This window comes from Schistocerca serialis, chromosome 4 (genome assembly GCF_023864345.2).
Source record: "Schistocerca serialis cubense isolate TAMUIC-IGC-003099 chromosome 4, iqSchSeri2.2, whole genome shotgun sequence".
In the NCBI taxonomy this organism is placed as follows: domain Eukaryota; kingdom Metazoa; phylum Arthropoda; class Insecta; order Orthoptera; family Acrididae; genus Schistocerca; species Schistocerca serialis.
Genome location: NC_064641.1, coordinates 235,741,105 through 235,756,634, shown reverse-complemented (window position 1 = coordinate 235,756,634; position 15,530 = coordinate 235,741,105). Strand labels below are relative to the sequence as shown.

The 15,530-nt window shown below is 47.1% G+C and overlaps 1 protein-coding gene across 1 annotated transcript in view; it reads right to left on the bottom strand.

Moving 5' to 3' along the window:
- Nucleotides 1–15,530, bottom strand: part of LOC126473537 (lysyl oxidase homolog 3) — a 123,365-nt gene that overhangs the window by 57,911 nt on the left and 49,924 nt on the right. Inside the window, exon 3 of the mRNA XM_050100651.1 lies at nucleotides 9,560–9,768. Within this exon, the coding sequence (XP_049956608.1) occupies nucleotides 9,560–9,768 (209 nt within the window). The remainder of the gene's footprint in view (nucleotides 1–9,559; nucleotides 9,769–15,530) is intronic.

Genomic DNA, 15,530 nt, shown 5'->3' with positions numbered 1-15,530 from the left:
CTGAATCGAAAAGTTCGGGTTTGCCCGTCGCCGGCAGGTCTAAGATGTTATTTCACGAATCGGTTCTCTGATTAACTGCTGAAGGTATTTTTCGGATAACGTACTTGAAACAATTTCTCATTATTGTCTGTCTCTACTACCCGTCCTCATAACTTGAGTCTCCCTAAAGTATAACATGATCAGGTAAATTATGCGAAATATTCTCCACATTTCCCTCAACTGTTCCGCCGAGGCGTTGGGTATATAAAGCATCCGATGGCTAAGTCTGATCCACCTTTAACACTTCAAACTATTTCGCATTCTGATACTAATGTTACTAGTTATTATCGTACATTTCATTGCTATAAACACGCCTTCACCAGCAGCGTTCAACCTATCTTTGTGATAAATATTCCAATCAGAGTTTAGAATTTCATTGCTATCATCCTCTGGTTCCAGCCGGCTATCTCGCCCCAGTATTATGTGGGGACCTCTCGATAGCTACACCTGCACTTAATTAATACTATCTTCACATTTTCTTTCTCCGATCTGCTATGACGAATGCTACTCTGTCTGGACTCATAATGCATCTCATCGGGTCTGTGGAGGGATTTCTCTAACCTAAAAAACCCAAATGTGTACGCCACATGTACTCCTCTACCCTGGAAGCCGCTTCCTTCCTGTAATGCGTGCTTGACCTATTAAAGGAGTACCATACAATTCTCAAACGGGTAGCGAAGGTCGAAAAATTTGCATCCGATACCGTCGCAGAATCGTCTGAGCCTCTGGTTTAGACCTTCCGTACTGCTCCAAACCAGAGGACTGCGATCAGTTCGTGGAACGATGCTGCGAAGCGATAGCTCTACTTCCACCCCGCTGGAAGCCATCCACCCGTGGAAACTGAGGACGGTCTCTGAACTTAGGCGGCAGGCGTCATTCGTGCCTACACGAGGCACGATTTGCAACTGTATGCAGCCAAAGCGCTCAATCGCTGCCGGTCGAGCCTCCTCCGCAAGTCCTACCAAGATCCTGCCTCCCCCCCCTCTCCCCCCCCCCCAGCCCACTCATCCCGCGCACAGACTGGACACTGGCCTTCTTTCCCGAACTGCTCGTTATTTTCCGGAGGGGCTCCCTCTGTCACGTGCCTAACACTGGTGTCATTTAGCCGGCGCGAAAGGCGATACTAGTAAAGAAAATGAAAAGCGCAAGCTGCTGTACAAACACCAGCCCACTGAAGCAAGTGGACACAGCACACAGGAAGACAACGTACTGACAGTGTGCAGGATGAAGAAAATTTTGAAAAAATAATTGAAACAGCTAGAAAAGCTATTTTTCGCTTATTGTTGTTGTGGTCTTCTGTCCTGAGACTGGTTTGATGCAGCTCTCCATACTACTCTATCCTGTGCAAACTTCTTCATCTCGCAGTACCTACTGCAGCCTACATCCTTCTGAATCTGCTTAGTGTATTCATCTCTTGGTCTCCCTCTACGATTTTTACCCTCCACGCTGCCCTCCAATACTAAATTGGTGATCCCTTGATGCCTCAGAACATGTCCTACCAACCGATGCCTTCTTCTAGTGTGCCACAAATTTCCCTTCTCCCTAATTCTATTCAATACCTCCTCATTAGTTATGTGATCTACCCATCTAATCTTCAGCATTCTTCTGTAGCACCACATTTCGAAAGCTTCTATTCTCTTCTTGTCCAAACTATTTATCGTCCCTGTTGCGCTCCCATACATAGCTACAATCCATACAAATACTTTCAGAAATGACGTCCTGACACGTAAATCTATACTCGATGTTAACAAGTTTGTCTTCTTCAGAAACGCTTTCCTTGCCATTGCCAGTCTACATTTTATATCCTCTCTACTTCGACCATCGTCAGTTATTTTGCTCCCCAAACAGCAAAACTCCTCTACTACCTTAAGTGTCTCATTCCCTAATCTAATTCCCTCAGCATCACCCGATTTAATACGACTACATTCCATTATCCTCGTTTTGCTTTTGTTGATGTTCATGTTATATCCTCCTTTCAAGACACTGTCCATTCCGTTCAACCGCTCTTCCAAGTCCCTTGCTGTCTCTGACAGAATTACAGTGTCATCGGCGAACCTCAAAGTTTTTATTTCTTCTCCATGGGCTTTAATTCCTACTCCGAATTTTTCTTTTGTTTCCTTTACTGCTTGCTCAATGAACAGATTGAATAACATCGGGGATAGGCTACAACCCTGTCTCACTCCATTCCCAACCATAATAGCGTTTGTATTTAAGATAGATTTTGACTGCATTTCAACTTCAGACGCCAGTGGCGGCGATGAATAGGTGAGTAGTGTGGTGAGCCGGGGGAGGGTAGGCGGGGGGTGGGGGAGGGGGGAAGAACCTCTGACTGCTGCTTTAGAGCAGCACCGTTCGGAGTTTTATTATCCCTGCTTTAGAACAACCGATACCGATGTGACGGGCAGTGGGGAATGAGTTATAGAATCGTCTACCACCCCCCCTCCCCGCCCCCCATTTTCCGCGGTCCCGGTTCCCCGTCCATCTCTACAATTTAATATTAATCAGCGCTGCAGAACTAATAAAACGGTATAAACACTGCGGTCAGTCATCCCACGTTCTTGTCTGACTCTCCCAACAGACACGTCTGATTGGTGACAATCTGTAGAAATAATTCGCTTGTAATACAAACGTATGTCTAATGGCAGTGTCTAGTTGGCGGAAGGGGCTTTGTGGCGAAAGGGACTTTGTGACCCAGCTGCCATGTTTTTTCTTTTCTTTTTTTCGTTCAAACTGACTGAGATCTCTGTTAGTAAAGTTGCCGTGGGGGGGGGGGGGGGCACATTGATCGGAATGAGATTGTTTCGAACGACGTCAGGGTTTCAACGGCTGACTGACAACGGTATTGTACGTGCCGGTGGATTCTACGATGGTATGGCGCGACTACCGTGCCCACTGCCGGGGTCCTTACCTGGGCGGACGGCCGTCTTAAACGACCCGTGGTCACGCGAAGACACTGTGACATCGCAGTTCCATGTACGAGGAATTATTATTGTGTCTTAGGACAAGGGTCCTTCCTTCGAGAAGTTAGTTTCTCGATAGTGCTGGACTTGGTTTTCTGACCCTGCTTTAGTATTGCTTTATTTCAGCGACCAAATTCCATTCCTACCGTAACATCATCACTTTAAGGTAAGATTAGACGGAAAAATCGTGTACATCGTCTCTGTAAATAAAGCAGTCACCAATCCCAATGTTGTTTTGAACACAACAAAGCTTTATTAGTCATGGTCCTGTTGGAGAAAGCGTGTCGTTGCCTTCTTCACACCTTTTGTATTGATTTAACCAGCCAGATATAGTGATATAATGTGGATACCGAATCGCGGTGTAACTCGGCCTTTTTCACATCAACAGACATTGCCAGAGGCGAAAAAAAGAAAAAAAAGACTGATAAATGACAGATAAGACTTCTGGGATTGAATGGAGATCGAATATGAGACATTTGGGTTTGAATTCTGGCACTTAACCACTTTTTTCACCGACGGAGTTCTTTAATACACGAAAATAAGCCGGGACGATCAGGAGACTGTGGCTGTGGTGCGGCTGCAAGGTGCGTCTGCGTCTTTTTGCGGCGGATCAGGAAACGAAGGACGTTAACTGCGCCTACCCACACATAATGTCATTGCGTTTGTAAACAGTACTTTGTTGATGCAGTCGTTGTAGCTGTTCTTCAGTCCGTAACATTGTATCCCTGTAGGTAATGCTATTTCGGGGTTGTGTTAAGGACTTCACAGCTTCAGTAACGGCCACGGGGACCGTGAAATCCTCTCCATACTTCATCCCCAACAACAGTCCCCTACTTTAAAATGCTTCTTCATTTTGTCATGTGGGTAGTAATTATACCTTTAGTCTACATCATGTTTCTGGAACAATTTTCAACATACTATCGAAGTTTCTTTGTTAGTCTTTTTTCTTGTACTTTTTGTAATGAACATCTTTGAAATATTTTCTATTTTCTTATGCATTATCATCTCCGTTTTTATTTATAACATAACTGAGGTAATTTACAAACATAAAAAAAATATTAAATTTTGTTGTTGTTAATAAACTTCTTCCGGAAAGAGTAAATTGTTCTGTGTTATTTCTTTTCCGCCACCCTGTTTGAAGAAAGTAAAGTGCACTGCAACTTCCTTCCATGTAGGCCTTTCTTTATATTCATCACAAATGAAACGGTGATTTAATGAGTTGAGGGTAGTGCATTTAGGACATACAACTGTTGCACTGAACCCTACTGCGAAAAATTTTTCATCACTACTAACAACATTATTTATGACTCTGTAACGTGCCACTGGCACATCTGTTGTTAGTATTTTATTATTTATGTTTTACATATTGCTTACCAATTGTTGTTGGGGTATTTTACTTCCATCTTAATTCGGTTTTCGTTTGATTTTAACCTGTCCACTATATACTGTTAGTGCCTATTGTTTTTTCGCTCTATGATATATGTTAAGAAGCTTATTTCTAAGTACACGTGCCTTACGTGTTTCAAGTTGTTATTTATACTGCTAGAAAATCTATCGATGTCTACATGCTTTAGAATGTGAGAAGCTCAAATAAAGCAGCAGTGATGCTGTTCGAACGGCTCTCAATGAGCTGGACTGGTTTTTTGATGAAGATGGCCGTACTTTTTCCGAATGTCTGGCTGTACAGGGAGGCTGCGGACTGTGCGTACACCAGATTCGGATAAACGGGTTCTACAGGATATTGAGACGAAGCCTAGTACAAGCTCCAGGCAAGTGCCCCCCCCCCCCCCCCCCCCCCAAACACGTTCGTCTGAAAGGACACAAATTCTCAAAAAGGGCTTGAAATGTTGTGTGATGTATTTTGTGTCTGTGAAGGTACCTGTTTTGGTATAGCCGTGCTGTCTCCCGACCTTTTCACCTGATTGACCGTACACAAACACTATCTCGACTTGTCCCTGACGTGATTACCGGACCATTCCGGTGGTTACAGTACGCTGCGTCAGTCACACAGCCTGCAACACACAAGGAACACACGGCACGTGGTCAGAGGAACTGTCATTCGTTAGCGCCATCTACCGTGGCAATGGCATTTCCTGACATATGTTCAAAAATGGCTCTAAGCACTATGAGACTTCACATCTGAGGTCATCAATCCTCTAGAACTTAGAACTACTTAAACCTATCTAACCTAAGGACATCACACACATCCATGCCCGAGGCAGGATTCGAACCTGCGACCATAGCAGCAGCGCGGTTCCGGACTGAAGCGCCTAGAACCGCTCGACCACAGCGGCCGGTTGACATACGTTCATAGGATCTTTTTTCCCCACTTGCAGTCGGAAATTCGTCCTTCCAGGCCGGCTGGAATGGCCGAGCGGTTCTAGGCGCTACAGTCGTAGGTTCGAATCCTGCCTCGGGCATGGATGCGCGTGATGTCCTTAGGTTAGTTAGGTTTAAGTAGTTCTAAGTTCTAGGGCACTGATGAACGCAGCAGTTCTATAGTGCGCTGAGCCATTTGAACCATTTGAACCGTCCTTGCAGTCACCCTGTGTAAGTCAAAATTAGAATTATATATTAATACCTTCAGCTGCTAACGGGCGGTGATATATATCAACGGGGACAGGTGAAAATGTGTGCCCCGACCGGGACTCGAACCCGGGATCTCCTGCTTATGTGCCAGACGGTCTATCCATCTGAGCCACCGAGGGCAGAGAGGATAGGGCGACTGCAGGGACTATCTCGCGCATATTATGTCCACACACTTCATTCGTAGTGTCCCACCCCAACACACTCATTACTCGTGGAAGACATTCTTACCAAGTGCCGCAAGAGTTCGGGTATGTGTGCATATAAGGTGAGAATGTGGATCTCGCGGGAGGCGTACGCGAGATACTCCCTGCACTCGCACTATCCTCTGCGCCTTCGGTGGCTCAGATGCACAGAGCGTCTGCCATGTAAGCAGGAGATCAAGGGTTCGAGTCTCGGTCGGGGTACACATTTTCACCTGTCCCCGTTGACATACACTCCTGGAAATTGAAATAAGAACACCGCGAATTCATTGTCCCAGGAAGGGGAAACTTTATTGACACATTCCTGGGGTCAGATACATCACATGATCACACTGACAGAACCACAGGCACATAGACACAGGCAACAGCGCATGCACAATGTCAGCACTAGTACAGTGTATATCCACCTTTCGCAGCAATGCAGGCTGCTATTCTCCCATGGAGACGATCGTAGAGATGCTGGATGTAGTCCTGTGGAACGGCTTGCCATGCCATTTCCACCTGGCGCCTCATTTGGACCAGCGTTCGTGCTGGACGTGCAGACCGCGTGAGACGACACTTCATCCAGTCCCAAACATGCTCAATGGGGGACAGATCCGGAGATCTTGCTGGCCAGGGTAGTTGACTTACACCTTCTAGAGCACGATGGGTGGCACGGGATACATGCGGACGTGCATTGTCCTGTTGGAACAGCAAGTTCCCTTGCCGGTCTAGGAATGGTAGAACGATGGGTTCGATGACGGTTTGGATGTACCGTGCACTATTCAGTGTCCCCTCGACGATCACCAGTGGTGTACGGCCAGTGTAGGAGATCGCTCCCCACACCATGATGCCGGGTGTTGGCCCTGTGTGCCTCGGTCGTATGCAGTCCTGATTGTGGCGCTCACCTGCACGGCGCCAAACACGCATACGACCATCATTGGCACCAAGGCAGAAGCGACTCTCATCGCTGAAGACGACACGTCTCCATTCGTCCCTCCATTCACGCCTGTCGCGACACCACTGGAGGCGGGCTGCACGATGTTGGGGCGTGAGCGGAAGACGGCCTAACGGTGTGCGGGACCGTAGCCCAGCTTCATGGAGACGGTTGCGAATGGTCCTCGCCGACACCCCAGGAGCAACAGTGTCCCTAATTCGCTGGGAAGTGGCGGTGCGGTCCCCTACGGCACTGCGTAGGATCCTACGGTCTTGCCGTGCATCCGTGCGTCGCTGCGGTCCGGTCCCAGGTTGACGGGCACGTGCACCTTCCGCCGACCACTGGCGACAACATCGATGTACTGTGGAGACCTCACGCCCCACGTGTTGAGCAATTCGGCGGTACGTCCACCCGGCCTCCCGCATGCCCACTATACGCCCTCGCTCAAAGTCCGTCAACTGCACATACAGTTCACGTCCACGCTGTCGCGGCATGCTACCAGTGTTAAAGACTGCGATGGAGCTCCGTATGCCACGGCAAACTGGCTGACACTGACGGCGGCGGTGCACAAATGCTGCGCAGCTAGCGCCATTCGACGGCCAACACCGCGGTTCCTGGTGTGTCCGCTGTGCCGTGCGTGTGATCATTGCTTGTACAGCCCTCTCGCAGTGTCCGGAGCAAGTATGGTGGGTCTGACACACCGGTGTCAATGTGTTCTTTTTTCCATTTCCAGGAGTGTATATCAACGCCCGTTAGCAGCTGAAGGCATTAATATAATTCTAATTTCGTTTTAGACGGTTGCTGGTCATCAATGGTGTCTGTTCTTTCAGACATGTCTGAAAGAACAGACAACATATCCATATAATTTTACTGTATAAGTCAGATGATGACGGCAAATGATCCCTTCAGTGCAAATGCACACCAAGCTCAAAGTCTTACAGAATCGGCGAGATGTCGCAATTAATGAGGCTAATGAGCAGGGGCACAACATCAGTGGTGTTTGGTATAAGTTGAAACTTTGGATCTGACGGGAGGTGTGATAGGATAGTCCGTGTGGTCGTGATGACCACTGTGTCCGGATGGTGTAATGGTCAGCGCATTTACCTAGTAAGCAGGAGACCTGGGTTTGAATCCCGGTCTCCGGTCTGGCACGAATTTTTAGCTTGCTAATGTCTTTAATTCCTTTGTATCTTGACGATAACTCCTACCTGCTACACTACTGGTCAGTAAAATTGCTACACCGAGAAGAAATGCAGATGATAAACGGGTATTCATTGGACAAATATATTATACTAGAACTGACATGTACATTTTCACGCAATTTGGGTGTGTAGATCCTGAGAAATCAGTACCCAGAACAATCACCTCTGGCCGTAATAACGGCCTTGATACGCCTGGCCATTGAGTCAAACAAAGCTTGGATGGCTTGTACAGTACAGCTGCTCGTTCAGCTTCAACACGATACCACAGTTCATCAACAGTAGTGACTGGCGTATTATGACAAGCCAGTTGCTCGGCCACCATTGACCAGACGTTTTCAGTTGGTGAGAGATCTGGAGAATGTGCTGGCCAGGGCAGCAGTCGAACATTTTCTTTATTCAGAAAGGCCCGTACAGGACCTGCAACATGCGGTCGTGAATTATCTTGCTGAAATGTAGGGTTTCGCAGGGATCGAATGACGGGGGCAGCCACGGGTCGTAACACATCTGAAATGTAACGTCCACTGTTGAAAGTACCGTCAATGCGAACAAGAGGTGACCGAGACGTGTAACCAATGGCACCCCATACCATCACGCCGGCTGAGACGCCAGTATGGTGATGACGAATACACGCTTCCAATGTGCGTTCGCCGCGGTGTCGCCAAACACAGATGCGACCATCATGATGCTGTAAACAGAACCTGGATTCATCCGAAAACATGACATATTGCCATTCGTGCACCCATGTTCGTCGTTGAGTACACCATCGCACGCGCTCCTGTCTGTGATGCAGCGTCAAGGGTAACCGCAGCCATGGTCACTGAGCTGATAGTCCATGCAGCTGCAAACGTCATCGAACTGTTCGTGCAGATGGTTGTTGTCTTGCAAACGTCCCCATCTGTTGACTCAGGGATCGAGACGTGGCTTCACGATCCGTTACCACCATGCGGATAAGATGACTGTCAACTCGACTGCTAGTGATACGAGGCCGTTGGGCTCCAGCACGGCGTTCCGTATTACCCTCCTGAACCCACCGATTCCATATTCTGCTAACAGTCACTGGATCTCGACCAACACAAGCAAGAATGTCGCGATATGATAAACCGCCTTCGCGATAGGCTACAATCCGACCTTTATCAAAGTCGGAAACGTGATGGTACGCATTTCTGCTCCTTACACGAGGCATCACAACAACGTTTCACCAGGCAACGCCGGTCAACTGCTGTTTGTGTATGAGAAATCGGTTGGAAACTTTCCTCATGTCAGCACGTTGTAGGTGTCACCACCGGCACCAAGTTGTGTGAATGCTCTGAAAAGCTAATCATTTGCATATCACAGCATCTTCTTCCTGTCGGTTAAATTTCGCGTCTGTAGCACGTCATCTTCGTGGTGCAGCAATTGTAATGGCCAGTAGTGTAATATGTCACGTCCCCACATAGACTCATGCTACTACACTGTTTCCGTACAACCGATTGGCACATAGTCACCACTTGCAGTAGGGGTCAGATCTACAGCGCTCCAAGGTGAGCAGTACGTCGATTTAAGTTCGTAAGCGGATGTTGATCAGAACCTCAGAGCTACCACGTGCACACTGATAACATCCTGCATCAAACAGTAGCCCCCAGCGCCGGCCCAGACAGTGCGCCGGAGACTGACCTTTATCTTGAGGCGCGGCGAGTCTGCGGGCGGCGGCGTGACAGCCGCGTCGCTGCTGCTGCTGGTGGTGCTGGCGGCGCCGCCGAGGCAGACGACGCCGGCCGACTCCGCGACGGTGCAGTCGCTGCTGCCCCAGCCGTCGAAGCGGCACTGCGACAGCAGGCTCTCCTCCCCCGTGCAGTACAGGTTGTCCATCCAGAAGCGCTCCTCTGCATGTAACGTACAACTGTAAATTATTGGATGTGGAGGCAAAATCCTTCAGGCAATCTTTGTATGAGGGGCTTCAACAACTAACGCAACGCTGTTTTTTTTCTCAGCAAATTTAGTTTGAAAAAAAAAAATGTGTAAATTGTTGTAGGACTTCGTGGAATGTTCTCGCTTGAGCCCCTATGGTTTGACGAGGTTCCCATAGCTAGCGGCTCTCCACTTGGCCTTCAAAATGGCGTCTGCAACGGAGGTGTGTTCCAAGCAGAGGGCCGTCATTGAGTTTGTATCAGCGGGAATCAGGGCATCGCAGGTATTGATAGGCTCTTGCAGACTGTCTACAGACACCCAGCAGTGAACGAAAGTACGGTGGGTCGTTAGGCGAGGCGTCTGTCATTATCGCAACAATGTCGCGCAAACCTGTCCGATCCACATCTACATCTACATCCATACTCCACAAGCCACCTGACGGTGTGTGGCGGAGGGTACTTTCAGTACCTCTATCGGTCCTCCCTTCTATTCCAGTCTCGTATTGTTCGTGGAAAGAAAGATTGTCGGTATGCCTCTGTGTGGGCTCTAATCTCTCTGATTTTATCCTCATAGTCTCTTCAAAAATCTGTGTGAAATCTATGGGACTTCACTGCTAAGGTCATCAGTCCCTAAGCTTAAACACTAGTTAACATAAATTATGCTAAGGACAAACACACACACACCCATGCCCGAGGAAGGATCAAACCTCCGCCGGGACCAGCCGTACAGTCCAAGACTGCAGCGCCCCAGACCGCTCGGCTAATCCTCCGCGCGGCCATGGTCTCTTCGCGATATATACGTAGGAGGGAGCTACTGCTTGACTCCTCGGTGAAGGTATGTTCTCGAAACTTCAACAAAAGCCCGTACCGAGCTACTGAGCGTCTCTCTTGCAGAGTCTTCCACTGGAGTTTATCTATCATCTCCGTAGCGCTTTCGCGATTACTAAATGATCCTGTAACGAAGCGCGCTGCTCTCCGTTGGATCTTCTCTATCTCTTCTATCAACCCTATCTGGTACGGATCCCACACCGGTGAGCAGGATTCAAGCAGTGGGCGAACAAGTGTACTGTAACCTACTTCCTTTGTTTTCGGATTGCATTTTCTTAGGATTCTTCCAATGAATCTCAGTCTGGTATCTGCTTTACCGACGATTAATTTTATATGGTCATTCCATTTTAAATCACTCCTAATGCCTACTCCCAGATAATTTATGGAATTAACTGCTTCCAGTTGCTGACCTGCTGTATTGTAGCTAAATGATAAAGGATTTTTCTTTCTATGTATTCGCAGCACATTACACTTGTCTGCATTGAGATTCAATTGCCATTCCCTGCACCATGCGTCAATTAGTTGCAGATCCTCCTGCATATCAGTACAATTTTCCATTGCTACAACCTCTCGATATACTACAGCATCATCCGCAAAAAGCCTCAGTGAACTTCCGATGTTATCCACAAGGTCATTTATATACCGGGTGATCAAAAAGTCAGTATAAATTTGAAAACTTAGTAAACCACGAAATAATGTAGATAGAGAGGTAAAAATTGACACACATGCTTGGAATGACATGGGGTTTTATTAGAACAAAAAAAAAAGTATCGCTAGACGCGTGAAAGATCTCTTGCGCGCGTCGTTTGGTGATGATCGTGTGCTCAGCCGCCACTTTCGTCATGCTTGGCCTCCCAGGTCCCCAGACCTCAGTCCATGCGATTATTGGCTTTGGGGTTACCTGAAGTCCCAAATGTGTCGTGATCGACCGACATCTGTAGGAATGCTGAGAGACAATATCCGACGCCAATGCCTCACCATAACTCCGGACATGCTTTACAGTGCTGTTCACAACATTATTCCTCGACTACAGCTATTGTTGAGGAATGATGGTGGACATATTGAGCATTTCCTGTAAAGAACATCATCTTTGCTTTGTCTTACTTTGAAGCACCACCTGTCGGACATTTTTTGAACGTTTGTATTTTTTTGGTTCTAAGCATGTGTGTCAGTTTGCACCTCTCTATCTACATTATTACGTGATTTATTCAGTTTTCAAATTTATGCTGACTTTTTGATCACCCGGTATATGTGAATAGCAACGGTCGTACAACACTCTTACTTCGGAAGACTTCTCTCCATCGAGAATGACATGCTGCTTTCTGTTACCTAGGAATTCTTCAATCCAATCACACAATTGGTCTGATAGTCCATATGCTCTTACTCTGTTCATTAAACGACTTTGGCGAACTGTATAAACGCCTTGCGCAAGTCAAGAAACATGGCATCTACCTGGGAACCCGTGTCTATTGCCCTCTGAGTCTCGTGGACGAATAGCGCGACACTATCGTCTTTTTCGAAACCCATGCTGATTCCCACAGGCTAGATTTGTAGTCTCCAGAAAAGTCATTATACTCGAATATAATACGTGTTCCAATATTCTACAACTGATCGACGTTAGAGATATAGGTCTATAGTTCTGCACATCTGTTCAACGTCCCTTCTTGAAAACGGGGATGAGCTGTGACCTTTTCCATTCTTTTGGAACGCTACGCTCTTCTATAGACCTACAGTACACCGCTCCAGTGTGCTGGCCGGCCTGACACAAATGTGACTCCAACAGTGTTGGAACGTGTGGTCACTCTCATTCAAGGTGATCGACGGATCACAATCAGACACCTCGCTGCTCAACTGGACGTCCCCGTTGGTAATGTTGACACAGTCGTCCACCCGTTGGGGTACTCAAATCTGCGTGCCCGCTGGGTTTCTCACTTGTTAACCGAACGCCATAAAGAACAACGAAGGACCATATATGAGGAATTGCTTGCGTGTTACGAGGCTGATGCTGGTAATTTTTGTCGAACATCGTCACAGGCGATGAAACATGGGTTCAACACTTCGAACCGGAAACAAAACGGGAATCCATGGCGTGGCGCTACTCCACCTCTCCTCCAAAGAAAAATTTCAGAGCCACACCCTCAGCTGATAAATTCATGAAGACGGTCTTCTGGGACTCTGTTTGATGTCCTCCCTCACGATGCACCGATCAATTCTGAAATGTATTGTGCTACCCTTAGGAAATTGAAGAAAACGGCTACTGCCTGTTTGTCGCCACAAAAACGCAAACGAACTTCTCCTTCACTATGACAAATCAAGACTACACACGAGTCTGCACACCCGAGAGGAGCTCACAAGATTTCATTGGACTGTTTTTTCTCATCCACCGTAAAGCCCGGATCTCGCACCTTCCGACATCCATCTACTTGGCCGAATGAAGGATGCACTCTGCGGGAAGAAGTACGTGGATGATGGGGAGGTTACAGATGCAGCAACATGTTGGCTCCTACGTCGACCAGTAGGTTGATATTATCTGGGCATACAGGCACTCCCAGTAAGGTTTAGTAAGGCCGTAGCACTGAACGGAAGCAATGTTGAAAAACACGGTTTTGAGCCAAAAGAAAGGGGGATAATATGGTGTATTGGAATCCTGAATAAAAGTAACCTGCTTCCAGCAAAGAATGTGTTGCAACGCCCCTCGTACATTGATGTTTAGTGGTCAGCGTGTGTATTGTCGGGCTGTTGATGCCGCAGAGAGTGGTATAAGTCTAGCAGATATCTGAACAAAATGGTAGCATTTAGACTCCATTTTCACCCCCATTTTGGTATTGCAGTTTTACTCAGGCCCGTTTTTTGACGAAACAGTACTGCATAGCAGAGGATAATCTGGATGTATTATCAGACGCATCTTGGTAGGATGTATTATCAGACGCATCTTGGTAAAGCTAATATCCTCCAGAGCAACTCTCTTTTAACGCAATCAGATGTTTCAACGAGCGTTATGAAGGCTATTTAAAGGTAAAGCTCCTCTTCCCTGGATGTCTATGTATTCGTTAGCAATGTATATCATGTCGATTACACTTCATCTAGGTCTGCAACCACCACAATGTTTCTGGCAAAGTCCCTTCACTTATGGCAATAAACGGTTGCAGAGAATTCGACCAAGAATATTACCAACAGTAGCAGTGGGGAATGATATTCTTTTATGTTAGTCAGAGAGATGTTACCGTGGCATTCCGCCTAAAACGATATAATAAAACAGCAACAGCGGATCTTCTACTCGAAGCAGGCCACAAAACTGATAACACAAGAACTGATTTTCAGGTTCAACAGAAAGGGCTCAGAATAAGCATTTTATAAACATTGGAAATTCATAAATATCTTATTGCAGAACATCACCCATCTCTTGACTGAAAAAGTTGCAAATAAATGCGGTTGAGTCCTAACAATAGTCCGCACATCTTCGAAAATCGCTAACATCCTTCACAGATTCACTTTTGCTCCTTCATACTATACATCGCTTACAAACGAGGCGCCTAAGTCCAAAGCAAGTAATTGCTCTTTAGCGCTTTTTGAGAAGATAGAGCGCAAAGTTCAGTTAGTGACAGTCTCTTTGTTGTATTTAATCTGATGTGTGATGCAGTTTCATTGTCTATTCATACCAGCGACTCACTTTGCCGATGTTCAGGATACCATTAAAATACGACGTTGCACTTATCAACTTTGATTTCTGTATTTGAAGCGATAACTGGGCAATAAAAATGAAGTAAGTAGGTACACAATTCTTTTACATTCTCACAAAAATTAGTGCAATAGTATGAAACTTTCTGTCCGCGAAGCGTCTACCTAACTCAGAATCAGTCTCAAAAGCCATACACGACTGTCCATCTGGTTCCGCTTGCTAGCACTGCAGTCGTCTGTGATTAACGTTTCGGTTCTCTTCTTCTTGAAGCAGTTTTACGCAAACTGGATGGTACACTAATGGGATGTAGCACAGCAAGAAGCAAGTTTATGGGCTCGCAGCTGCGTCAAGTTGTTAAAATCCCACCAGCTTTCGACCGAGCTCTCCTTGGCCATTGTGAAGTGAAGATTGACTGCCGTGTCGCCGTAGCCCCGCCCTTATGTAGCCGCGCTGATGGCTGTGACGTCATTGGTACTCTCTTCCTCACCAACTGTGGCAATTTTTTCGTCCCGCGTCCGTCGCGCCCGCTTCATCTTCGCGATGGCCGAGTCCCAGGCTGTACTGAGCTGCAAATCGCCGTCCTTGACGATGGTCTTTTCAAATATTTTTATTTCTACCGCTTCTTTTACGACGCTATCACAAAAGCTCAACCGAGCGAGGTGGCGCAGTGGTTCGACACTGGACTCGCATTCGGGAGGACGACGGTTCAATCCCGCGTCCGGACATCCTGATTTGGGTTCTCCGTGATTTCCTTAAATCGCTCCAGGCAAATGCCGGGATGGTTCCTCTGAAAGGGCACGGCCGACGTCCTTCCCCATCCTTCCCTAATCCGATGAGACCGATGACCACGCTGTCTGGTCTCCTTCCCCAAACAACCAACCAACCAACCAACAAAAGCTCTTCGTCCTCATAATGATAGATGTTCCATCGAATAGAATTCGGTGTCGATTTTCTAAAGCGTGTTCTGCCATAGGTGATTTTTCAGGATAGTGTAGGCATAAGCATTTCTAGTGTTCCGTCCGGCGTACTGTTTAGCCGACGTAGTAGCGATCACACAGAGGTATTTTTTTTTTTTTTTTTACGCTCTAGGCGTTTCCGTCTTGTGGCACAGAAAGGCAAAAGCTCAAGTGTCTTGTTCTCTTCTTCGCTGGTGTTTCTCCTGCGTGACTCACCAGAAATAGCTTGCGATACCTGGCGGCAATTGTAGCGTTTCCGTGGAAGATGGTCCGGA